The sequence below is a fragment of the Varroa destructor genome, unplaced genomic scaffold (assembly GCF_002443255.2).
Source record: "Varroa destructor unplaced genomic scaffold, Vdes_3.0 BEIS01000002.1, whole genome shotgun sequence".
Lineage (NCBI taxonomy): Eukaryota > Metazoa > Arthropoda > Arachnida > Mesostigmata > Varroidae > Varroa > Varroa destructor.
Genome location: NW_019211455.1, coordinates 30,348,786 through 30,376,734, shown reverse-complemented (window position 1 = coordinate 30,376,734; position 27,949 = coordinate 30,348,786). Strand labels below are relative to the sequence as shown.

The 27,949-nt window shown below is 38.6% G+C and overlaps 2 protein-coding genes and 2 non-coding genes across 6 annotated transcripts; 3 read left to right on the top strand and 1 right to left on the bottom strand.

Moving 5' to 3' along the window:
* Positions 1 to 233: 233 nt before the first annotated feature.
* LOC111244461 (solute carrier family 35 member G1-like) lies at positions 234 to 12,253 on the top strand. 3 transcript variants are annotated; one of them, XM_086980463.1, is made up of 4 exons: positions 234 to 1,498; positions 3,593 to 3,766; positions 9,171 to 10,136; positions 10,423 to 12,253. In XM_086980463.1, the coding sequence occupies exons 2-4, from the start codon at positions 3,641 to 3,643 to the stop codon at positions 10,666 to 10,668; spliced, it is 1,338 nt and encodes a 445-aa protein (XP_086836589.1). In that variant the 5' UTR covers positions 234 to 1,498; positions 3,593 to 3,640; the 3' UTR covers positions 10,669 to 12,253. The 3 variants fall into 3 exon arrangements, with proteins under 3 accessions (XP_086836589.1, XP_086836590.1, XP_022647373.1); XM_086980464.1 differs by lacking the exon at positions 3,593 to 3,766; XM_022791638.2 differs by lacking the exons at positions 234 to 1,498; positions 3,593 to 3,766 and adding an exon at positions 7,552 to 7,936.
* Positions 12,254 to 16,537: 4,284 nt separating this feature from the next.
* Syx17 (syntaxin 17) lies at positions 16,538 to 25,605 on the top strand. The gene is made up of 5 exons (XM_022793601.2): positions 16,538 to 17,009; positions 18,286 to 18,508; positions 18,991 to 19,100; positions 19,504 to 19,722; positions 19,985 to 25,605. The coding sequence occupies exons 1-5, from the start codon at positions 16,863 to 16,865 to the stop codon at positions 20,267 to 20,269; spliced, it is 984 nt and encodes a 327-aa protein (XP_022649336.1). The 5' UTR covers positions 16,538 to 16,862; the 3' UTR covers positions 20,270 to 25,605.
* A 1,426-nt stretch (positions 25,606 to 27,031) lies between these two features.
* On the top strand, positions 27,032 to 27,103 carry TRNAQ-UUG (transfer RNA glutamine (anticodon UUG)). The gene has a single exon. It is a non-coding gene; the product is annotated as a tRNA-Gln (tRNA).
* Positions 27,104 to 27,677: 574 nt separating this feature from the next.
* TRNAP-UGG (transfer RNA proline (anticodon UGG)) lies at positions 27,678 to 27,749 on the bottom strand. The gene has a single exon. It is a non-coding gene; the product is annotated as a tRNA-Pro (tRNA).
* Between the last annotated feature and the right edge of the window lie 200 nt (positions 27,750 to 27,949).

Genomic DNA, 27,949 nt, shown 5'->3' with positions numbered 1-27,949 from the left:
CACCGAATAACACCCCCTCCTCCTCTTTTTTTTCTTGTGTTACTTAATTATTTTTCTAATACCGCCATCAATGAGTGCCATGGCCTTATCAATTCGTCCTCTCGACTTGGTCGTCGTGTTTTCTGATGCTGCCAGGCCGCGGCTATTGTTGCTTCTGCCGGATTCGACCATCATACTCCTCTCCCTGTAACTCTTTTTTTACTCTCGGTCTTGTCGTTTGTCCACATATATGTTCCGTAGTTATCACGTTCTTCCGTTCTGATCGTGTTTCGCTAAAGCGTTCGGTGACTGCTATTGCTGTCGTACCAGCTGATTAAACGAGACGACGAGCACGAAAGCAGGAGCGGCGGCGGGTTCGGCGAACGCGTGGACCAGCGAACGAGCGCATGCTTACCTCGACACCTTTCCCGTCCGAAACCATTCAGACCCGATACTTGATCTACAGAGAGAGACTGGCTATAGACAGAAACAAGCGATGCGACTAGAAGTCAGTACCACTACTGACAAGCGCAGAACGCTCTCTATTGAAGCCGACCTGACGTCGATCAGAAGTGGAATCGGAGACCTAACGACACCGACTATCGCGGTCTGACTAGATCCGTCTGAGGTGTTTAGCTCTCATTGTGGCTTCCATTTCCTACCTGCTCAGTCCATGTCTGTTTCTCTGCGTTTATCTGACCGTCGTTTTCGTCTACTGTCGACAGCTATCACAACAAGGAATAGAACAACGGCAGCAACGATAAGCAGCATCTGTATTGAGGCCAACAACGGCAACACAACAACAGTTCCTGCCCTTAACTACTATACGAGAGTAAATAGAGAAATGCTCCTTCACGGATAAGCGCAGGCTGAGCCGTTTGGACAGCGTCGGCGACCTTCGTTCGCCATTGGCTGTACTGAAACCAAGCTGCTCGTTATCTAGGCCGCTTAACCGACCAGACCTACGGCAGAATGGAGGCAGCTAGACAGGCGACTGGCTAAGGTGACTGAAGTTGACGAACCAGTTCGTCAAACTTCGAATCCGTCGATGACCGTCTAATTGGAGCCGCTATTAACCTTGTGTTATAGTCGGAAGACGGGGACAGCGGAAAGTTGGGCGTTTCTGGTTTTTTTTTTTGGTAATGTATCTACCCCACTCATAATCGACAAGACATGTGTCGTCAAAACTAGATATAGTGAAAGTGAACTTAACTATCCATCGACTATTGGATATACTAGCTAGGCGCAAGGAAGGCGTAAGCGTAAACTGGTTAGCGAACAAAAGGCGATCGATATCATTTCACTAGAGATAGAGAGTGAACATAGAGTAAGTTGGTGCTGCCCAGTTTCCATACGGAGAAACTGCTAAAGCGTACGGAACAAACGAACTTCCTATTAAGAGTAGAAGATCAGCAAATGTTATATGCGAAAAAATTTAGAATTAGCGGAATCGATTAAAGGCTCGATCATACGGACTAGAGCATCGTCGAGCTGAATGCGGGGCCTATAGAATAACACGGTGAGTCATTATAAATCACAATAATCATCGTTATAATATCATATTCCATAGATGAAATATAGTGTACGTCCGAGTACTTCACAAATTGTTGAATCGGACGCAATTTTTTCCACTACATGGTTTTTTTTTCAGGGATTTGTTTTTCAATCCGCTTTCGACAATTCTTTACATGATACGTGACAAAAAAAAAATTACCTTATTTCCCGTCCTATGATTTTGCTGCAAACACGCGTGAGCAAATTCATCTGGTGTATTTATAGTGTGGCAGCTGTAGCAGTAGCTACACGGGAGTGTAGTAGTATACGGGAGCTGTTCTTTTTGATAAGGCGGAAAAGTGGAAAGGCGTTATTTGATTTAAAGGTAAACGACTGCCTCTAGCCATCTAATGATTTTATTCTGGCAAGGTTCTCTGATTCTTCTGAAATACTACCCACTGTCTCGGGTTCTCTCGACGAGCTACCGCGTAACTACCGCGGAACTGTTCTATGCCCAGTTGCCAAACGCAGCCGAAATAAATTTACTAGATCTAAGTAGCTGACTGTTTACAAAGCAGCATAGGTGGCTTAGGCTATCGTTTCTCACATGCCGCCTGGAGAGGCACACTTTTCATTTTCGTATCTAAATCCTTACACATAATTTTCCATAGCTCCTCGGCCTATTTACCACGGCCTGTTCCATCTGGCTGACAATATACAAATGGAACTTTTTTTTTCTATTAACTCTATTCTGAGAACGACGGAGGTTTTCGCAGCCTCCGTGCTATACCTTCGACTGCTCACGTTACCCTCTACAAAAGAATTTGCAACTTTGTGACTCGGCAAACTCGCTTTGTCGTAGCAAATGGGTGTCAGAGCTCGCTAAATCAAAAGCTAACTCATAAATGGATGGCCCTTCTCGTAAAGGATGCGATCGAAGCTATTGCTTCCAATCGTTATCGGACAAGAGATAAGAAACAGAAGCTATTATACTAGAATTTACTATATGGCACTATAGTCTAATGTTTTATAGTGATACGTATGCAACAAACTGGTGTATAATACGTTTATAATATGCTTATAGACATTTAGTTGAATGAGCGGTGTAGTGGCTTGTCCAACCAAATGATTATTTATTACCTTTTTTATTATATGATATGAACCAAGTATTATTACCTACAGAATTAACAAGGGTTACGATTATAGACGATTCAAGCAGGTACAAACCAACAAGCGCATCGAAGTCGTTCGTTTGAAGGAACTTTTTTAGCATTTGCAGATTATTACACAGAGTCTCATTTTTTACGTACGACACTTGACAAAACGCTGGCTGGCAAGGTAACTTTCCTTTGTCACCGTGCCTATACCGTCCGCTAGTTGTCGTTAATGGAGAGACCCACTTTTTGTCTTACGATCTCTCAGCAGATACCTGTATGTACGGTAAAAATTTATGGAATTTCTGCGTATCGCTCATCGAGAAATAGCTATTAATTCATGTTTTATTGAGACAAAAAAAACTGAACGTAGTGAACTTCTGAGTTAAAATGTGTTTAATCGGTTTTTGGCAGTCGATTTAACTACGTGTTCTTGCGAGTGCAGGCACATTAGCAAACGGAAGTTACCCCAATTCATTTAAGAGGAGGAGAGTTCAAGGGTTGTACATATTAGTCCTTGCGATCAATAACCTTAGAGACTGCTTGAGAGGCTTCCAAACTATTGTCGAAATGTTTTTATAACACAAATAAATTGCATTTCACATCAATAAGCAAACGGGAACTTATTGACAAGAATGATTCAGTAATTTGTAGCACGCAGATAAACTTCAGTCGATTATAGTAAAATCTGAAAGATCGTTGGCCGATTTAGGTTCGTAGGTGTCGTACAAATGTTCTTTAAATTCCTGCCAAAAGCTCATTTTCAGGTTAAGAGTGCCACATTTCGATGATGACCTAAACTCTTAGCGTTACTGGAAATATTCCTTTAGTCTCTATGTTGTTTTTCAGCTTTTTATCTCAACAAGTTATACAACTAAATTCTAGATAAGCGTTCTTGATTTCTTGTTGAAAGCTAGGTTCAATGTTCCGTTAAATGTGCGATTAATATGTCTTGTTACTTTCAGGTGGCCCTTTTGTAGCATTACTGATCCTTTCGTAAAAAGCAAGACAAAATGCGAATCCTAGAGATAAATAGTGACACACATAATGTGGTAGGTAAAGGGTTCATTAAAAGAATCCGCGACAAATTTGCCCTCAAGTTGCCTGACGATGATGATGACGACGACACCCGCACACTTGTAAGTTTCATCAGTAAATAGCGGGGAGGCAAACCTCCTTGATGTGGTGTTACCATTTATTTATTTTTCATTTACTCCTTTCAAACGACACTGCAACAGTGTCGTTTGTAAACTCCCGGCTCGAATATTGTATGAAATATAATCTATGAGCGGAATTCGTTGGATTTCGACTTTGGCCGGCTTTATCTATCTATTCCGATACGACTGCCGTCGTGGAAATGCAGTGGGTAACCTGTTCAACATGTGGTGGTTTAAGTTTGAACCTAGGTGCAGGCAGAAAAAAAATGATCTGTAGTAATACCTCGTATCTCGTTAACGTTGTCGCAATGATGATCCCCAGTTTCGGTCGTGAAGGTAGGCGTGGCGCACGACGCGTCGCTCAAACCAATCTCTATTCAAGTCTTTATATTAACTTGACTAAGCGCCTTATAATGCATCAGATGCCTATATGATACTTTTATATATATATATATATATATATATATATATATATATATATAACAACGCTGTTATCGGGCCTGTCAATAGATTACTACAGACCAGACGTGAGTGGAGTTCAGAGTAAGGGAGCTGTACTTCCGCTAACAGGTATCGATTATTTGTGCGACGAGGCCTTGAACTCTACAATAGACTAATTTCGCAACAACGTCGAAACGATGAGCAACGTCCTGGCACAAAGTTTCACGTGCTCCGTAAACATTAACTTTAGGCGGTAACGGCGCAGACATGGATTGTCATTCTTAAACATGTTTTCAGAACTAGAGCTAAAAAGTGGCTCATAAGTTATGCCCTATATGTTAAACTTGTTGTAATGAAGTTCTATTTGAATACCGATTTCATTACATGCGGTCTGGTTTGACTTATTTGCCACGTTCGTCACGACACAATATACGTACAGAACATCTAAAAATTACTAAGCCCGCTTTTGTTGGGTATGCAATGAAATTTACCTTGTTTCTATTTAGCAACAGTTAAGCAAACGGCTAGGGCCATTTAAGTTAAATCACTGCAAAGTCAAAATGCATGTAGACCGAGCAAAAAGTCTTAAGTCAACAGCTTTTCCTGCGGACTTCTACAAATTAACGACACATTCTAGTCTCTTACGTAATAAATAGGAGAACAGTGTTCCTTTTTAAGTACTTTAGGTAGTTGCGTATTGAATGTACTGCAGTAAGCTTTTTAGCATGCTGTATATAGAAAGATTAAATGTCCACAATTGTATAAAGAAGAGGTTCCAAAATTAATTGTGTTTACTTAATAAAACCGTGTTAGTAGAGTTTGGTTTCCTTGCATACTGATGGCATTTGAACAATCATCCGATGATTTGAGCAAACTATGGCAAGGCCGCTAAATAAATAGGAGCTAATTTTCACTCCTAATAGTATCTATGCAATGAAATGCGCTACCTATGCCAGGCCTCGTAGAAAGCTTTGACACGCAAAGGACGAAACCTTCACTTGCAACCTCCTCCATTCCTTAAAATGGGAAAAAATCTTGAAATTTTCAGGTGCAAAGCCATAATACCATTGTCCTACGAATCTATCTATCTATCGACGAGCGTGTAAGAGGCATAGCTCCACGTAAGATTTCGCACTTCACGCGGAATGAAGTTTCTTATATAAAAGTCAATTTTTGGAATCATACACTTTGAAGTTCTTGGTGTTCCGATAGTAGTCCCACTATAGCGAATGTCATTTTATATCTTTGGACAATCGAAGAATTGTGTCAATGTTATTGGCTCATAAAATTCCACGCGATTTCCCATCTTTCTTATTTTGTACATAGGATTATACACTTTGGAAGAGCTTAGTTTTTGTTTTTTTTGTCGATTCAAATGAAACGCAAGCATAACATACTAATGAGATATCTAGTTAATTTTACAAGCCCTTTCCGCTTCGCTGGGAATTTTCAACACAAGTGAATGTCTATGCTAGTCATAAAAGATCTCGAACCCTCTCTAGATAGATCTCTTTTATCGGCAAGAAACGATAATAATAAAAACACACTGATTTTTTTTCAAAAATCAAAAATTCGATGCATACATCGTCCGACGTTTTCAGCCACTTGCCAGTATCACTAGGTCTTTCTATGTAGAGTACGATACGATTTCATGCAGGGCGAGATATTGATTTGCTTTGTGTTCATTCTATTAGTGTGCTGTATCTCTCGTTACTCAACATCAATCCGCACTCGTTTTCTACGGTATGCCTAAGCGAAGCATACAATTGGTAATGTAGCAAATGAACCCGATCACTCCGTAAGAGAATTCACTACATCTTTCTTGAAAGCACACTTACTTGTACATATGATGCCAAATCGTAATAATAACAATGTAAATAGTTAAGGTATTGTAAACTTGGGAAAAAACAAAAACCGGTAGAAGCAAGCTTTTCCAGTAATCCACCTTTATTGGTGCGGTAATGATCGGCGACTACTACTGCAAAAAAGCTCGATTTTATTTGTCAGCTTTTATGAAGAAAGGGGAAATCCATCACAGCTTTTAAGGATTAGGGATTACGGGCAATGTACGGATTGGCAGTTCGCATTAAAGCCACGCACGACTTCGTACGAAGGTAAGGTGCCCACAGATGTGGGGCGTAGGCATCGTGCGGTCCACTTAATTCTCATGCTATTGGATTTTCTGTGGGTAGAACTCCAGGGCAACTAACCTTATTTCGTCGTTCATTGTAAAAAAAGAACTGAAAGTATAAGTTGATGACTTGAAGATGACAAGTTGAAAACTGATGCCGTTTGTGCATCTATTTAGTATATAGCACAAGCATACGTAAAAATTTATTCCTGCGTTTAGCAGTTTTTATACATAATGTTCAATGTGCATCTATTCGCATTAATTTTATGCATATTTCTTTGTCGACAACAATTTATTTTGACGTTTGACGTAAACTAACAAATCGTTCACGGAAAATGGACGCTTCTTGTTCTTAGTGTTACAAATTAAGATCATTCATCCTATTTTTAGTACTTGTACTTTAGCACTTCTGTCCCCTACATCCCTATAGAAACCAACGCACGCCTTCATACACGTTACAAGTACTGATTTTTCTCAATTTTGTAAAATTTAAACGATTCACAGCACCGTCGAGCCCATGTGCAAGTTTTACGCGCCGGGGTACTTATTACTTAACGCTAATTAATTAACATTCCTCGATTTAAGTAACCGTTGGGAATCCGTTTTTCCATTCGAGCAGTTTCCTGCGAACTTCCGAGGCTGTAAAGCTTAATTTACTTAAGCTGTTTTCTAACTAGTCGTGTTAAAAAGCTCTACAGCTACACTGCTATATTTAGACTATGTTGCAACTGCTCTGTTTGCCCGACGAATTTTGACAATTTAAAGTTCTTCCCATCCCAACTGGGCAGGAGCTATGCACACTGCTGTCTCAGGCCAGATGTTTCTGGACATCTTACAAATCTGTGTCAACCGGGTACCGCTCAGCTCACTTTAAGCTGTTTAATTTCATTGCAGGTTCCAAAAACTAGATTGGTTTGCCTTTCACTAACTCTGTTATATTGTTGTTCTGGATGTTTCTTTGTGTTTCTATACGTAAACGTGCACGCAGTGTGTCGTCGTATGGCAGTAAGAGCATTTTGCATTTGAAGAGCATATTGTAATACATTGAGACATTTCGGTAATGATTTTGGCTAATTCTAAAACAGATACGATGGGCTATAACACTCTCCTACGGAACTTCTTTGTTGCCAATGTTTATAGACTAGTCGACCCTCACTCCATTGCATTAGCTTGCATCGCGTCAGATAGAAATGAATGAATCGAAGAAGCCTCTGTTGAAACTAAATGCAAATGTACGATTTTCTCGCGGCGCGCTTTACAGCGTTCTAAGCCCCTGAAACATCCAACAATGTCACGATTACACGCTGTTCTCATCAGACTAAATCGGCAACATTTACTGTTGATCAAATACGTTATCTGGTGCGAAATCTATACGTCTCTGAGAATCCCGTTAACTTCAAGTGACAATTTGATATGATGACATCTCAGCGTTTTTATTAACAACACTATTACCTCCGGTTACGAGAGATCTAAGTTGTTTGCTAATATACGCGGTTTTGGGGTCACCCGCCGCTAGCAGTGCCCCTTCGATCATTGGCTAAATTTTTTCGCCAGATGCCGTAGGCTTCGACGGTCACAAGGTGAGCTTCAATTAGTCATATCTATTCAAAAAGTAGGTTCAAGGCCAAAACTTAGCTTTGTCTGTCCTATGGTCTGAGGGTGCGGCTACGGGTAATACATCGGAGCAGTCGAGTTTGCCGCCATCGTATAGGACTATGCAATCGAATTTCGCTCAACTTCAGCACACTTTGAAACCATTCATTCGAAAGCTGTATCGTAAACGTAAAAACTTTCTATAAGATTTCAGGTGGTTTACGAAAGCCGAGTTGACAAACATTTTTGGCGGCTCCTATTTGCGTAGTATTCCGCGGTACCCATTTCATTAAAAGACGACAATGGCTTGCAACGTATGAATAAAGCATGTTACCATAATGTAACGTTTCGGCTGATTAGTAGATTAAAAAATTATGCTTTAATTATAATTTTCTCGTACGCATGCGGTCGCTCCGCGGCCAGCCCGGACCGCGATAGTGACCCGCGAAGTGTTTTTTTCTCTGGAGTGCTTGACCGTATCATAATAATTACAGTAGGTAGTTTGTTCTACAATATATCTGACATAAATTGCTGGGACCCGCAACTACATTGGTGATGATATGTTTGTAAACCACTAACGATAGCTTCGTTTCTATGGGTCACGTACACTTTAATCAGCAATCTAATTCTAGATACAATTCTCAATGGACAAAGTACTTGTGAAATCTTCAGTAGCTCCACAGGACTATCTTTAGTGAGGTCTTTTTTCTTCGTTTGGAGTCCTTTTTCAGTGTGTCCTTATTTTAAATGTCGAATTACTTAATTTCGCTTCGTTCGAATCGTCGTCAAGAGTTATGTCTAACTCTGTCGACGTGTTCTAAATGAGCCCAGCGTGTTTCAGCGGTTCGAAAGGCTTCAAAGTACATCAAATATTTCTCGAAGAAAGTTTTAACTTGGCACATACGAGCACTGGTTCTTTTCCACTATAAGTCATGTTCCAACCAACAGGTCAATGACTGACATAAATACACCCCTGACTATTAGGCTACTACAGTTTAAAGTACCACAATCGTGTCTTGTGCTCTATATATAATGGTTCGGTCGAAGAGTAGCCACTCTAAGTACCTAGAAGATCTTAGTTATGCTTGCACCAGTATCATTAATTTGTAGATAAGTAATAATACTAAAAAAGTAAGGTTGACTGAGTACTGACGGTTCTGATCGTGCACAACTCAACTGATCCGTCACCAATAATTGTCTACTCTGATTCGACTCTTTCAGATGCCATCAAGCTCTCCTGTTAACTTTTCCGGGCCAAATTTCGTAGTTGTTTCGAACATTTTTCGAAGCACTTTATCGAGCAAGCCATCAGGACTTTATGAAGGCCTTTTGTACGCATCGGCATCGTCCATGTTCTTCTCATTGTGCTCTGTTATTGTGAAAAAACTTGATTACATGCATCCCGGACAATTAGCGTGCCTTCGCTTCATCGGCATCTTTGTATGTACGCTTCCGTTTGTGCTTTATCGTCAGCAGCCATTGTTTGGCTCACCAGACGTACGTTCCCTGTTAATTTTACGCGGTCTTGCTGGCAGCACTTCGCTTTTTCTGCGATTCTGTGCTCTACATTATCTGCCGTTAGCAGATGCTTCAGTCATCATCTTCTCAGTACCGGTCTTCGTTGGTGTTATGGCGAAAATTTTTCTTAACGAAGCTTGTACCTTGTTTCATTGGATGTCAACGTTTGCCACATTATTTGGTATCGCTCTTATTACAAAACTTTCGCTGTTTTTTGGATCGCCCTTCAACAACACCTCAGATATTGTTGACCTTACGCAATTCGAAACGGTACTACCTCCTTTCCTGTCCTCAGTACCATCAAGTGATCGCACGGAAGGCGATTCTACGGCTATAACTTCGAGTACTAATCGTTCCTTAAACTATACGTTACCCGTTGCAACAACGCTCAATTCACCGTTAAAAGTTGCCGATGCCACCGAAAATGAATTACAGCGTTTTTATGGAATTGCAAGTGCGCTTTTATCGACATTTTTTTCGGCGGCAGTGTATGTTCTGCTTAGAAAGTTACGTGACATTGATCACTTTGTGATTATGCTAAACTTCGGATGGGTGGCAATTCTTGAAACATTGACGATAACTTTGCTGTTCGGTACCTTCACCCCACCGCGCTCTCCGATGGATCAGCTCTTAATAGGAATCCTCTGCATATTCAGTTTTATTGGTCAAGTGAGTCATTTCCTTCTCTCATGAATGTACCCTTCTTTATCTATGTAGAAATACATGACTTACGCCTATGCCTGCTAGATCAACACGATGCATAATTTAAGCAATTTCATATATTCTAAGAGGACTGAATTGATAGACCTGCACCGATCGACCGCTTTGTTAATGAGCAATTTCTGTGCGCGCACGATCATTTTTAACTCTGTTTCTTTGCTTGTTTCCTCAAGGACGGATATGTTTAGAATCGTCAAATGTAAATGGTCTTAATTTGCTGCTTCTTATATTGCAGTTGTGCTTAACACACGCCCTTCAAAATGAGCAGGCCGGCCCGGTATCTGTTGTCCGCTCTACGGTCGATATCATCCTCGTTTTCGTCTGGCAGCTGATTTTTTTTGCAGAAATCCCGGATGGTTATAGTATTTCTGGAGCTATCCTTGTGTCATCCTGTGTCATACTGACAGGCCTGAGAAAATGGCTGTTAAGTTTACCCGAAAGTTCTGCCGCCAAACGTCGACTCTATTTTCTCATAATTTAGGTAGACTAAAAGAAACGAGACAGTTAGGTAGAAATTACGTGACAGTACCGAAAGAAATACTTGAAATAAATGCATGAACCTTATTTGGGCACCCATGTGGGTGTGGGCCGGTGCGCTCGTGTCTGCAAGGAAGCTCGAGAAAGAAGATGGAACCGTTTGCTTCCTTACTGAGATAGTTGATAGGTGTATGATAATTAGAACTCGAGATACTAGGTCGGGAAATGGTTGTCTATTTGCGTGTTGTCATTACGATAACGTTCCTTACATGGTCTATACGAGAGCGACCAGCTGACGGAATTTACGATTGCACAGATATACTGAGCAAGATAACAATATTTTGTTATTATGCAAAAATGGTTGTTCATTGTTACTTCGGCATTTTTTTTTTGTCAATCCGATCGGTTTAAACTCACTTCGGTGCGCGCTAGCGTTAATACTGCCTATCCATCGTTTATACATTTGTGAAAACGTGACCGTGATTGTCTAGTGCAGTATCAGTGACATGTGCCCCATAACGTAAGTTAGTCGCTGTATATATCATAAACCCTAAACATCTATAACTTGAAAAAGGCTATTTTCTCTTACTGTATAAGCAAGCGCGATATAGCTAGGTCTTACAGTACGCTTAAAGTTAGCTTAAGGATTGATTCAGCTATTCTACGTAGTTGAACACAGTGTCAGAAAATCTATGGTCGCTTGATACATCACACCGATCGTGTGTATCTGGAAATCGATGCTACTAACAGCATCGATATTGAACTTAAGGTAGGCAAGCACGGCGCGTCTACGTATCTGATAAGAATGGCTTGTTAACCTTTAAACAGGTAAAACCATTATCTGATTTGGGGGCAATATATATATATATATACATATACATATATATATATATATATATATGGCTTTCAGTGCCATCAACGGATAAACACCCCTCAAGACATTAGTTAATATTCTGATAAACGATACATAGCTGAATAATGTGTACGTTGACGTTCGATTCAACAAAAACAGTATCGTTATGGAGGTGTATTATCTCCGCCATCGATCAAAAAAAATACAAATCCTCTATTCGCATGAAATGCGTGCTCGAAAATGAAATATATCGTATGTATTTTTGATGTGATCTTCTGCGAAACATTTATCGTGAAATGCGTTATACTCATTGGGTCCAAATGGTTATTTACGGTAAAATTTGAAACTTTCAACCCTTGGTCCACAATGGAGAGCTCACTCGACGACCTCCTTCAATAATTGATTCCCTTCAGCTGTTGATAAGTGAAATTATTAGAATACAAATACGTACATAACAATTGCTACACGAGTGCGATATGGGTGGCTGTAAAGGGTTGGTTCCTGTGAGCCTATGACGACAAAGCTTGGCCAGCGCGTTTCATTTTGATGGCGACGTTAGGACGACTGGCAGTGGGGTTGAAATCCCGTTAGAGTTGTCTGGATAGCTAGCTGATTATGAATTGCCCCTGGCAGTGTTAAATGAGAGGAAGCCCATGCGATGGAATAGGGAGTACAAGCGAGTTTTGAAAAAGAGCGAAAATAAAAATCGGATTTAGTATGTTCTTAGCATTCGAAAGACGGCAGCCCCTTATTTTGCTTACTGCTTCTAGAGTAGTTTTCTATATTTAGTCCGGATGGTGCGAGATTACACGCCGGACAAGCATGGCACTATCTGGTGGAAGCGTCCAGAGCGAACTGTTACCACCGCATTGTGTGGGAACCGTTAGGGTTGAACCAATGGTCATCCCATCAGGTCAATCACCACGAAAATCTACAACGATGCCGACTTTTCGGCGCACCCATTAGCAAGCCATCGGTCGGCACCGTAATCAGTAAACTGCGGAAAGTGGGCGGGGTCTTACTCAAGCAAAATACTCTCCACGTACGCGGCGTAAATAAGTTTGCACCGGCGCAGGTATTCGAGGCCGTAGAATCTCTTAACTGTTATTAAGATAACCTAAGTACAGAGAATACTATCCGCAATCTGACGGCATACTATATTCCGGACAGATTTGCGCTATAACACGTGTGTGCGCACGCAGTTGCGACGCGTGCGGGAGGTGAGCGGTCGCGGCTGCTTCATACATTTCCATGACAACAGGAGGTTCAGGACAACAGAAAGCTCGGTTGTGCGAGCTTGTTATGGCGCTGCGAGGGAGATTCATTTAAAATGATCCACAAAGAAATAGAAATTTTTACAAGTATCATCACTGTCAATGTAGCTTTATTTGCGAAAGGCTCAGTAATAACAAACACTATTTTTAAACACCTCATATTGCTGAGTACGAGGTTCTGTAAGAGTAAGGTTTGAAGCTGAAACCGTGAAAAACTATCTGCGGTGCATATAACACATCGTAACCAAGACTACAGAGCCATAATTGTACATCATTTTTGTAAACAAAAATGTTATATATTACTTCAAGCTAGCGATATTAATCGAATCAAACAATAATTGTGTTATGAGTATGATCTACAATAAAGGAAAATCAACGAGTTTCAGGCAAAATGGTGTACGAGAGGTTACCATGGCACCATGATGAGATGATATGGCATTTTCCTCGGTAGAACACAGATGTTCTGCACCCCGAATGCTATGAGAAGGACAAACACCCATAATAATCTAGCTACGTTTGATTGTGGAAGTTCTACTATTGACATATTCATCTTAACTTTGATACATTAGTTTCTCCTATTTAGACTGATTTTCGGCTTTAATTCTGCCTTCTAGCTCTGAAAATTTGTATGGATAATGCAGCTTACCGTATGCAGTCATTTTTGATTTGTGGTCTGCAACCGTCGTAGAATCAAGCTAGCTGGATATACGACAGTTTCGGTTTTAACTAAAGAACATCTGGATTTACATGTTTATATATTGTGTTGCAATGAACGAGAAATGAATGTTTTTTATAAATAATAAGATGCGCAGTAGAAACTAAACAAACGAAGAATATATAATCAGCAGCCTGTATTGCATACTCGTGTACCAATATGGAGCGCTATGCAGTGTTCAACAGTACTCTCAATGTGCTTTATCCAACTTAACACAGCATGTTTGCCAATTTCGGTTCCACTGTGGGTTGTCGATCCTACCCACCTTTGTTCCAACCCAAAAATTTCATGGCGAAAGCTTTTTCCAACCAAAACCGTGAACTTGTGTCAGCATAAACCTTCTGCGTCTAAGACACCTCCTTTGAACAACATCTTCAACCTTTTCTCCAGTGCGGTTTTGCGTGGTTACAAATTTTTTTGAAAATTTGTCTGCCATCGTATTACCTCTTTCAACTTTGTCAAGCATTCACTTGTCGCTGCAATTCTCAGTCAGAAATTGGCATAATCGTATTAATTACGGAACATCCCGACACAATTTTGGAAGAAACGTTGCCGAGAAAATTGAAGTAAAGCGCGCTGCAGAACGAAACGTCTTCGACTGGGTCGTAAAACTCAAGGAAATAGAACGAACACGGACACGTACAGTCATCACGATGGCTGGAGACATTCAGTCAACTGGGCCAATGTTTCTTTTACTTTCTTAACTATTACAATAGAACATTTCAGGTTAATTAACGATGGCAGCCTGATTCACGCTGCGGTAACCCATATAACTGGACGGCGATTCAAAGCGGAGCAATTTGAGAGTGTACAAAAACAAGTGATAAGGGAATAGAGAATGCAATTGTACATCTCACATTCGATAACATTCTTAAAGCCCAAAGGGTACGTCAATTATCTCATTTATAAAATGGATTGATTGCTATTAGTAAACAAACCGCAGGAGAGCTTCTTGTCAGTTCAGTGGGGCATTTTTTAAACATAATATTATTTCTGATAATAGTACTTGAACTAGCTGACAAAGATATTATGAATTTTTAAAAATTTGTTTTGGAAAAAGTAAGATAATCTGCTGTTTAATGTAGCTTCATTTTAAGATATGTAATTAACACAAGTTGTCTTTATGCTTAATCAAATGCTAACGTAAAATTCAATATCATAAAAATGAAACTGCGAATACGTATAGTACAGCAACTTTGACTACCTTTAGATATCAGCCTTGGCAAAAAATCACGTTATTACGTAGATAAGTTACTTCACTGAAACAGGTATCAGAGGGCTGAATGAGGTCGTATGTCAACAACAAAGTCAAATGCTCATAAATAGTACTAACGCTACAGAAGGTCTTCGGGGACCAGGCAGTGAGGCAACACCAAGCAGGCAAATGGTTAGGCAAAACATGGAAAAACCTTAATAACGACCGTTGCTATAGGTGACCTGAAATCGGGAATATGAATTAAAGCGTGAACAAAGCAAAGTGCTTTTGCAGAACAGGCAGGTCATCCTCAAAAAACTAACAAGGACGTTAAATGTGTTGGAGAATTTTTACTGCTCAGCTGGAAGAGATGAGTTGGCTCATATGGGGATTTCGCCGAAAAAGCTGTATTTGAGCAAATGTACACTCATCAATAATAAAGCCAGTTCTGCTGCGACGAATCAGTACAGGTTACCAGGCACGGTACAGGTTGTATGCACGTTCTTTGGAAACAAAGACACAGTGGTCGTTATATTGCTTCAAAGGCAAAGGGTGGTTGAAAATAGATGTAGCAAAACCCGCTTTTCTCGACTATATAGATGTTTCGGCATAGAGCTTATACTGAGTAGTTTTACTGGCACTAAGATATACTAATGAGCAGTCTTATAGATATTACATATATGTTTTTTAAAGCTTTTGGTTATTACAGTTTACATTTGATTAGCGCTACCAGAGCTGAATCTATTTTACGTAAGTAAGTCCTCTGTGAAACTCAACCCCGACAGCTGGACTTGTTTCCGCCGAAACCACTACCTTTCAGTTCACCATTTCCGTCTGAAGCTTTGTTCCGAATCAGCTCAGAGACTGTAGTACCGGATCATCATGCCGGTATTATCCCGCTTAGGTGTTCCGCCTTACTAGACGAACTGATTTCTTACACAAGGGCATATCCCCGTGCGCATACACTGAACCCAATCGTATCGCGGGGTCTAAGGCGTTCCTCATGCTTTTTAGAAGCATCATTTTCGCAATTGAGCGGTGCAAGGTATAACGCTCTGATCAATAAAGGAACACGACATTTCTACATTTACATATGCCGCTAACGTGCGAAGGACTGTGTCTTCGATTCCCTGCATGTATAGTACAGAATACTGCGTAATACTGCTTGCGAAATTAGATCTATTTTGAAGATTGGAAAGACGGTGGACCATGTGCATCGAGTCCAGCTAGACTTGTTAGATAAGAGAGAAATAGTTTAAATTATAAACAATAAAGTTAGTTGCTAGAAAAAGGTCATTAACGAATCATTGACTGTCAAGAAAGAACGCTTTGAAATACGTATTTAACGTTGTCAGGCAACGAGGGTAAAATACAGGTAGACAAAATCTGGTGAATTTTTTCTAAAATACTTGGAACTATTTTGAATAGATCTACTAATGACACCAACTTGATAACAACTGATCTGACAGAGAATGCTTCAAATACAGACATGTTTATTAGAGGATAATCAAACTACCATGAAGAAGATAAGGCAGCGTTTAAAAATAAGTAAAGCTGAATAAAAGGAATAATCCGGTTCATAGGCCCCCTCGCTTGTTTATGCCATTGAGATTCAATTGTTAGAGAACAGAGAACGAGTCGGATATTTTTTAAGGCATGATCATACAGTGTCATTCGACCTATTATTATATTATAATAAATTTTACTTAACAAATAATCTCACAGAAATGCATTGTCAACTTTTTCTAAGCGTTTTCTATACATGTTAATTCTCACCTGTCAGTGAGCCGCCCGCTATGTGTGTGATATTGAAGCTGTTTACTTCGATGCATCCATCCGACGCTTTGTATATTAGTGATAATGCGCATTTACGTGTTCTATTCATAAACAATTTTTCTAAATCATTGTAACAATTTAATAGACCTTTTATAACAAGAACACGTTGATTCACGACAGATTTATTTTATTTATTAGGTATTTGTGAATGACAGCAAAATGACAGGCGGTGCGCATACTTGAACGTAAAATACGTAGTTACTGTTAATTGCCTGGATAGTGACTTATTTGAATTGGTGATCTGATACAGCAATAGTGCACTAGTTACTGTAGCAGAGCTATTATATCAAATCTGTCGACGTCTCCTGCCGTATCAGCAAATATAATGAACTCTTATGAAGAGCCTGAACGCTGGCAAGCTTCCCGAAAATTGTCATTCAAACAGATCTCTGTCGGTTTAAATCAAATAGTAAACGATGGAGTTCCTAAACATTTGAACGATATGCGGGACGCGCTACGTCAAGCTTCGCAAGTATATATCTTTGCGTGCCTTTCTGAAATCATTATTACATAGTCTCGCTACCGAATCATCCAATCACCTTGACTCGAGCTTTGTTTAATATATATATAGCTTTCCTGTTAATCATGTAGAATTTTAATATAGAGAACAATATACGAAAATTCAAACACACAATGCACAATTATGTTGAAATGCACAGTTACTTTTACGCGGATACCTTGCAAGGATATAGGCAAACAAACAAGATCGTTTATAATAACAGCTTTAAGCTATCTGGATTCTTCACTGCCAGCCATCAGTATTTGCGGAGTACCAGAAATACAGTCTAAATTTTTAGTCTAAATTTATTTATAATGATTTGCCACTTTAACAGAAAACATTTTTACTCTTAAAGTCGAATGCATATATAATATAAATATACCAGCTCATACTCATGGTATTTTCCAAAAAAAATAATGCACTTCGTGCAAAACTTACTTTTCTGAGAATTCTCTTTGCACGGGAATGCACCTTGGAAAAAACTGAAAACGTATAACATGATCAAACTCTTGGATTTTCTAAGGATGGAAGTATTTTGTTACTTATATCCAAAATTTACCCACGCAATTAGAAAAATATGATCAAAGACTTAATCTTTTGAAAAAACCTATGATTAAATATTGTTAAATAATTAATACTATTCTAATCAAGTCCAAGTATTAAAAACATGTTGTCGAGATGGGAAATTTCGAACTGAAAACCGATTGACGGCGATACCTATATGCCAATGTTAATCTTTCGCGCATTCTATCTTGCGAGAAGCCAATGGGGGCTAAAATGATGGCCAAAAGAGAACTTGTTTTCCCAGAAACCATTTCAACATGATTGGTTCTCCACAACATTATAGAACGCACAGGTTTAGTCGCTTTCGGTGTTGTTCACGAAGTATACAAGGACTACTTATAGACGGTTTCCATACATTGATACAAGGACAATATTGGTAAAAAAAATTGCAGAAGGCCGTATTTTACACGGATTTCCGGTAGTGCACACGGCAACTCAATATTGGTTCAGGTTCTATTCATTGATTCCAATAAAAGAAAACAAGTAAAAAAAAATTCTATCTTGACATATATATTTCAGTTTATTTTACACATACATTTTCCGTACTGAAGCTCCAGACCGGCTTATTTTTTGTGCCGTTATCTTAATACCATCGAATCACCGGTCAGAAGTAATATGACAATGTTGTGCTATTAACAGTATTATATTTTAACTTATATTCGCTTCTATGTTTCGACAATTGCAGTTAAGCACGGCAACGTCAACTTGGGCAAGTGGCATCATCTGGGATGAGGAAGCTTTGCTATGTCGCTCGCTCGTCCAGCAGTCCTTATCGACTTTAATGCAAGATCTTCGTTCTCTCGAGAAGATGAGAAGTAGCATTACGGACGAGGACATCCAACGACTTGAAGATCTAGCTATACCATGCTGTCGACGGATATGTAGCGCAATAGAAGAAGCCAAAGCGGGTATTATTTTTATATCAATTTTGTTCATCTATATTCGATTTATGCGAGCGTATATTTATTAGTGCGCTGATAGATACGGGTGGTACACTGAACTTCCGTTTTCCAGTCTTCGTATATTTGTGGCCAAGAGTAAGTTAGATATCCATTCATTACTTTTAGCTATCGAGAAAGTATGTGTTAATTGAAGTGCCACCTTTAGGTGTAGATAGTTTTAAGTATACAACAAGACGCTCGTAAATATTAAATTATTATTATATTGTTATTATATAACAAACATAATTATATTAAAACAGAAAATAAAGGTCATTATAGTAAATACAAGCAATATCTTTGCGCGTCAATGGAGATCAGAAACAGTTATATGACAACTTTTCCTCTATGGCACTTTCTGTTTCCTAATTCTATGTGATTTCCAATTTTAATCGTCTGACATCTGAAATTGCTAATAAACAGTTTAATTATACGTTTGTTTTCTTCATTAGTAATCGCCGCATTGGAAAAACATCAGACCAATACTACTGTCTGTCAAAGTAATAAAATTTTACCGTCATCTTCCTCTGAATTCGAAGATTTCAATAAACGTGAATACAAGGTAAGAATATATGTTTGCCATTGTTGCGTTAGCTAAAGACAAAATAAGCAAGTGTTCGACATCATTTTGTGTGCGATGTAAAGGACGGTGGGTTATGACATATAAGGAACTTATTTAGTCCGCCAAGTCGTTGTGCGTGTTAATGTGTTTTGTATAGCCGTGTTTTAAAGCAACTTCGCTAATCACACTAAATGCAGCACGAGTCTCATAGGGATATAAATAACCCAGGACAAACTCACACCACATATGGCGTGTCATTTAGCTTATTTGAACGCTACATGGCTGACTAGTTTTTCTGACATTCAGCGCTGGGTAATACGAAATTTTTTAAGAGTACCGAGTTGCTTACATGTGGATCCTATTCAAATAATCTGTTATAAATATCTTCTAACTACAATTTCAGCAAAATCTTAAAGAAGAACAATTGCTTCTCGAAACGGAAATCGATCGCGAGCGCTTGTCTGACGTCCAAGCTATAGAAAAGGATATTAACTATTTGAGGGACATGATCGATTGCATGCAGCAGCAAATTGTTACTGATGAAGAGAAGATAAAACAGATTGATGCTCAAGTCGAGAATGCCACTTTAGAAGTCAGTACTGGCGAAAAAATGCTTCGACAGGTACTACATTAACCTTGTGAAAAGTCAAAGTGATGCCATGATACGTGCACTTTCTGAAGATACCAATAATTCGAAAACGTTCGTATACTCCAAATACGACCCTGCTGGATCGTGTTACTCGAATTATACTCAAGCCATGGTTACTGCCTTCATAACATACGAATATTTTAGTTTCGGTTGAATAAAAGCTAACCAGGGTAGGCGGCACAAGCATTTCCTGCGGAGCTCCTATTAATTATCACTTCTTACTTTGGTATTATAGGCACGACATTTTAAGACGGCAGCTTTGCCTGCAACGTGTGCGGTGGCCGGCTTAATTGCGGGAGGACCGATTGGAGCGGTAGCTGGCGTACGAATCGGCATTGCCGTTTCGTTGATAGGAACGGCCGTTGGCTATATAAGCGGCAAGTTTTTGCACAATACCAACAAGTTTGCTTTTCCGATGTTCAAATCCAAAGCAGCTGTTCTGCCTACTGAACAAGAATTTACGCCAAAGCCTGTTTTAGAAACAGCAGCACACCTGACGTCCAACAAAAAAGGAGCTTAAACGGTATTGTAAAAGTAGGCTTTGAAACAGCACTTTATCGGGTACAGAGCGGAGGTAGGCCACAATTAAGTTGTCATCAATTATGTATTTGTAGTCGTGTAGTCAAATTTCCAGAAGGAGAAGATGTACAGGACTGCTTAGACCAAATAGACCGTGCTTGTTAAATTCAAGAGAAATTTAAAACTGCGTCTGAATGAGAACGACTGTTTTCAACTGTTGTAAAATAGAAAAGATACAGGAGCCTCTTTTAAAAATATATTGAAGACCAATACTGTACTAGCCTTTATTTGCTTCGTTTTTAGTTAATTGGTAGTGCATTTGGGGTGTGTGTAACCTCTCGAGTTTAACGAGAAGACACTGCTGATTTCTCACACTCATAATTGATTTAAAGAAAGTAGACCACAAAGGAAAATTAGGATACTCTGCCGAAGAGTCTAATTGCCTAAATGCTTATCTGAGTCTACCAATAATCGAACAGTTTTATCTGTCTAAGTACTTTGTGAAGTTTTCTTCGTTTGTCATTATAAGTGCGTTTCTTATTAAAGACCTATATAAATCCCCGAGCTGCAACCATATCCACGCACACGCAAGACCAGTAGGCACGAGTAAAAATGCATATTGCAACAAAGTGTAGAAAAAAATTTGAATTTTATGTAAGAAGCGAATTAGGGTTGCGAGCGAATTACATTACGTTTTATGCGAGGAATTTGTCCGAATTTCAGGTTTTTTTATAAATTGTTATGGTGGCATAGCGCTTAAAGAGTTCTAGCATACTTTACAAATGGAGGTTCACTTAGAATAGCCAACGTACAGTAGTAACCTATCGCCACAACCTATGACCCAGGAAAACACGGAAGTATTCGATCAATGACAATTTTTCGATAGCATTCGAGCAACGAATATGTATGTTGTATAAGTCAAACTATCCATCTTATTCAGACATTTTTGAGCGGGATACTAGAATCATTATTATCTAGAACCTTATATTCATTGTTGTGCTGAGAAGATACTCCTTGTTGCTGTACAATGACTATTTGTAAACCTATGCGCATTGCACATGTGTATGTTTAGAGACATTATGTAAGAATAAAAAATGGAAATTGTTGAAACACAATGGAAATTTCATGTTCAATATTACTGTATCTTTGTACGAAATGTAAGTACATAATTAGTCGCACGCGCAAAAAATCGAAATCTGATCGAAGTTTCACTCTAACGTTAACTCACATTTATCGATTTTGTTTCATTTTTCTGAATTAAGTGAAAATTCCGAAATCTATTATTTGTTGTGTTGTCCATCGGCACCAGCGGCATATATTGCTTAAATAATTAAGTATGTCATAACGTTTCGCAAAACTCAGATAATAAATGAGTTCGACAAGTAATAACATTCATAAAAACGATCAGACTGTATTTTTTAAAAAGCAAACATACACCTTTTAATCATGTTGCTCTTTGAAAATTAAAAATAATGGGTTTCCTAATATTATAGTACGATACTGAGAACTTTTTTAAAAGCCTAAAACCGTACTTCAGGCTTTTATAACATTTAGTATATATATAAAAGTGTCCCAAAAATGCATACACTACTTAACGAGCCATAACATCCCGATTCTCCTTTTTTTAGGTCTAATTAATTGGAAATTATGAGTGAAACAAGACTTACTTTCAAACAAAAAAATATGTTTCGAAATGGTGTCGTGTGAATATTAGCAGAAGTACAAGGACAGTGATAGAATCTTTCAGGCAAATCCACCCTGACTTACAATCAGTCGAGTTAAAGATAAGCTTAAAACGAATGGATTTATTTATAGACAACGTTCCAAAAGATCAAAAACATCAATAATTTTACCGATCTTACCAAAGCTTATCGATTAAGAAAGAGTATTGAAAGAAGGGAGTTATAACGAAGCATCCTAAAACCTGTAGCATAAGTTGGTATTACATTTTAAGTATCCATTACATTTTAAGACGTTTTAAATGGAAAATTTAAACTCTAACAATAGTACCTAGCATACGATAAAGATGATCCAGACCGAAGAAAACAATTTTGCGCACGATGCTTAAAGAAATATAATAAAGACACGCAGTGTTTGAAGAAAATGTTTAGAACTATAAAACCGTATTAAATGATACAATTAGTCGCCATAATTGCACTTCCTGGAACTGCAAATTAATATATTACGCGTAGGCATAATTAAAATTTACCATGAGCTACAGTATGGTGTTAAATTTTCAGCACTGGATTTTCTGGACCATTATTTTTTAAGAGTTAGTAGTGACTGGTGTTTAGCATTTGTTTTATCACGCATTCAGAAAATGGTGATTTCCTTTTAATACAAAGGTTCTATAGTTTAAATATTATGTTAATAAATATTATATTAAATATATGATCATGCCTGATCATAACGTTATGTTTGGCACGTTCTATATACATCAAACCATTTCTGGGCATTCAAAAAACTCATTTCGCGTCTGTAAATCTAGCACGATATATGCACATTATTCCAATGGAGTGAAGATTTAACTGTGCAGCACATTTGTATTTTCCTAAATATATTCCTGAAACACCATGTGACAAGCATACTATGTTATATCCTGTTATTAGTCGACTAAATAATTTGAATTATTACAACTGTTATAGCAATCGCGTTTTAGACATGTACCAGCGCTTTAACATTACAGTATAATATTATACGACATATAGGAGTGTCATTAGGGTACCTTTTTTCACAGTTGAGTCCGCCTTTTACTACAACCATCTATGTATTTCTTGCTATATTCGAACAGATATGAAATAAATACCTCTTAATTGTCAAAAAACTTAAACTATCCAAAAACTTTTGCTCCGCCTTGTATATGGACACATAAATTCAATGCCCGCAGGGGTTAGCGGTGATCTTCATCATACGACGCGCACAAAAGAAAGAATCACAAATCCTTGATGACGTATTTTTAGGCTGTAAACATACTCATATTACTTGCACTTATGCCGATATACGCGGTATTCTTGCTTTGATCTGGTCATCACAAGCTAAACGTTAAGAGAAAACATTCTATATAAAAATGTTTTTTTAAAACGTCTTGTAAGCCAACACCGCTTTACTGAACACATTACAGCTTAAACGTATTCTTGAAATGAGTTGCACATTTTATATTTTAGAACTTATAAATATTTTAATTTGTTGTGGATTCCTCATTGAAGTTGTCAAAACTACAATAAACGCCTAAGGTATTAAATTTTACTAACAAATTCTGTCTTCTCAGTGGAGTCTTTGACCCCGTAAAGCGATCTAAGAAATCGCATCATCGTACCTCCTTAAGAAGGAAGTGGTGTTTGATGGTTGCCGAGTGCTTAAGAAAAAAACTGTGCACATGCTTTTTTGCCATTCATGTTTTTAATCAAATACGCAACAGTGAATCGTTTTGTTTTTCCTATAAAATTTTGCCCCATTTCGTCGTTTAATTTTAATCACTAAAATATAAATACATGTAAAATTTTTTCTGCGCTCACAGTCTGTGGCTGTGCCAAAGTACAGGACTAAACATGATTTGACAAATGGGGGAATCGAGAGCATTTTTTGTAATCACTGTTGTGCTAGCCTTCGCTAGTATCAGAGTCCGTTAAATTTGAAGGTATAGATTTTATTAATAAGCTTAAAAAATGGATGCGTGTATCTACAGTAGAAAATACTTTTGGACCCAGTATGATATGCAAAAGTTGTGACACAATGTTAAAAATGCGATCTTCTCTTTGGTAATCTAGGCTGAAAGGGATATCTGTCTCCCAGCATGGCACTAAAAATCTCGAGTTAAAAACTGGGTATATGACTCATCCTCCTAGTATTTTTTTGAAGGCTAAAAATTTCTATCTAGGTACATACTCGCGTGGCTCGTTGGTCTAGAGGAATGATTCTCGCTTCGGGTGCGACAGGCCTTGGGTTGAAATTTCGAACGAGCCCGGTTAGTTTTTCTCATGTCATCAGACTGTTCAAGTAAATATCCACATACGTTTCGAAGCTATTGAAATTTGTTTATAATATGAAAATTGCGCAATACATTGTCGGTGGGATTGCAAACAAAAAATTACTTGTCTGCAGAAACTTGATGAGCATTGAAAATGAATGAGCAAAGTAAAATATACATTGCAAGTCCGTGGTCTCTTTGCAAAAAAAAAATGCATTCAATGCAGCCAGATTTACTGTCATTTAAGCTGGCTGTGATTTAACTTGAATTTGGGAAAATAAGAAAGCTCTGTGCTGTTCAAATCAGACATTAAAAAAGCGTTGAAGATGACAAACGTACATTACTTAAAACGCGAGTCTTCCATACAGAATTTTACATAACTGTTTTAATAGCGTATAGTTTCTAATTAAGAATACGTATTAATTAAGACGTATTAATTCGTCGTATTAATATTGAAATGAAATGTGATTGTTCTTAGTGACATTTTCGGGCAAGCCTTTGAAAGTTTTAGCGGTGGTGATTCTGTAGGTTAGGTGCGAGATGTCGTTATTAAATTCTCAAGTTTAGCCCATTAGCAGCTGCATTCCGTCGTCGTAACTAACCGAGCTCTGACATGTTCTTCTTAAGTACGCCTTCTTAAGTATTTACTCGACGATTAGTCAGTCAATAATAGTCAATTAGCAAGAACAACTGCCCCATAGGTGAATGTTGTTGAACAGCGAGTTTGGTTTTACGAGCAATTTCGTGGACAAGGGGAAAGGAAAGGCGACCCATCCGGTGATCACAATACCAGACAGAGCCATTTGAGTGGAGACGCCCATAATCGAGGGGGGGAGAGAGTGGTCATGGACTCTTCTGCTCAACCTCAGCGGTTCTTCAGATCATATTCAAGCAGGGAATCCGCGGGCCGGATAAGGACTGCAGCATTATCACCGCCTGAGGACCTAACAACCACCGAGATATCAACAACGAATCGTGGATACGTGAGTACATCAAGCACCCACCCACTAATAAAGTGGGACGAAGATGCGCGCTGATGTGCCAGTATTACCACAGCCTGATTCAGAAGAGAGTACTGACTTTATGATTTCGTCACCAGCCGCCTACCAATCGCTAGAGCAGCGCTCTACCGAGCCTCCTCGATATGAGTCGAGGTGCTACGGGAGCGCGTGGAGCAATCTATTTGTCGGGATGAGTTTCGCGAAGCAGATCTGCAACCGGCGGGCCACAGTCGCGGGGAGGCAGCCCCTCTACCACCATGGCAGCTTACCAGAATCCCGCGAGCCAGAGCCCGCAGAACGCCAGGGCATAACCACGACGATGAGGGCGCCTTCCTAAACCGGAACATGCAGCAGCGTCGGCGATCAATACCACACTACACTCATCGCACCGCGTCTCCGTTTACCGCACGCGCTTGTCTTATATATATAGGGACCCTAGTGTACGCGCCTCCCTGTTCGGCACCACAAACACTATAAATGCATCCACAAAATTGTCTGAAAAAATGCAACGTTTAATGAGTTATACAATTGTAGATATTGGTCTATTGATCAACTAGATAATATCATATGAACCGCCAGCATAAATTTAAGGTCAGTAGAATCAGAAACATACTGTAATTTAGGGGAGAGGACGTGGCGGAAAAATTTAAATTTTGATTATTGTATTGAATATATAATAAGTGAATATATATATATGTGTATATATCGTTATAATAATACATTCCATAACAGTATGAAATTTATGTACATTACAGTAGTACGTAGATAGATTGCGCTGCCTGAAAACACTTGAATATTTATTTAGTGACAACCTGATAGAAAGGGCATGGTAAGACTATTCATCTATTGTGTTTACTTGGGCCCTAAAGTCAATAATGTTTGCATTTACTACTCTGATCAATATAATAATAATAAGATATTCAACTTTTTGCAAATTTCTTGCTACATGTACGAGCTAGCTTCTCTTAATGGCCAGATGTGCCGCTAAGGTTTTCGCAAAAACACACGTAAAATCCTAATGTGCTTCTGAATTGCACGCACTAGGCTTACAAGGAGGTGGTGACCACCAATATACGCAAAGATAGAACAGAAGCTTAATGGGTCAGCTATTGAACCTTTAGACAGTCTTTTTTCGTCCATTTAGATGCTTGTCCTACTTAAATGCTTGATAAGTTTATATAGCTTGTATATGAAGTTTAATGATATTGAAGCATATTACATAAACATTGAATGATTGTTCCCAAACTTCTGGATATTATTTCTTATCATAAAAAGATAGAAAGCAAACATATATAAAATTATGAAAATGTAAGTAATTCAAAAAGCGATACGAATTTTACTTATTCCTAAATCTACCAATATAATTTCAATATCCTGTTTCCTTAGGAGTGTAGACAGCCATTTTTCGAAGAAACACATTGTATCTTAAAAATAAACATTTTAAAGTTACACTACTTACATACCTTGTTTTTTACTACACATTTGTATTTGATTTTTAAGGTTACGTGGAGAGGTGTAGTTCTTATTAATTTTTATTGGCAATGAGGCATTTAGTTACAAGAATATGTGGTAGATGAATAGTTGCATCCTACTGTATTTTTGGACCGTCATTTCAGAACTTTCATTTCTGATCGAACATTTGGAGAGTCAGCGATGCTTTTTCTGGGTTGTTCATCTACCAGTTACAAGTCAGAGTTTGTACAAACTCGAATACACAATTATATTTTATCTATTAAGTTTTACGGGACCAGTAGGTCAACTGCTGGTTCAAAAAGGAGGATCGGCCACACGCCGCGGTTCCATGGTGTAATGGTTAGCACTCTGGACTTTGAATCCAGTGATCCGAGTTCAAATCTCGGTGGAACCTCACTTTTACTTAATTATTTTTACCTTAGCGTGTTGCTTTTAAAAAATATACCGAGAAATAATATTGACATTCAAACATACCGATAAGCGATTGAATATATATCGCTCATCTATTGCGCAATACCAGAGCTGCTTTTTAGGTTACGCTTTTAGGAAATCCATGTGAATCTAGATAAATAAAGAATATTCACCCTTATACATGCTCGTACTTATCACTCTTCCTGTGATTAAAAATATTTCCGTATTATTAAATACAAAAATGCCCAAAAAAGCTATAGTTTTTAATTAATTTCTTATCCTTACAGTGCCAGAGGATGGAAAAGATAAGTTTAAATGTAATGATCGAATTGAATTTGCCACTAGTCTGATTGCTGCGAGAATAGTAGCCAAACAGTGATTCACTACGCGTGCGCAAAAACCTACGTCTTTAACAAAGCCCAACACAGTTGTTTATGTCCCAGTTACCCAGAATCCTGTCTAAACTAAAAGTAAACTGGCGTATGGCGAAACATAGATGCCCTTAAAGTAAAGAGACACGAAAGGAAAACGAGGAAACAAAATGTGATGGAAAATATGGGCTCGTCCGGGATTTGAACCCGGGACCTCTCGCACCCAAAGCGAGAATCATACCCCTAGACCAACGAGCCACACGATGCATATCCTTGTCAAAAAAATGAAAGTTGTTCACTTGAACTCTATAACGTTAAACCATCTTCACCGATTGCTAACAGATGGCATCCGTACTTGCCTTTTCACTGTAAAAAAAATAGTAGTTAAAAGAATTAACAAAAAATAGATGTGGTAACAACATTTCAAGGTCACACATATCGTCATGTTGATCAAAAGG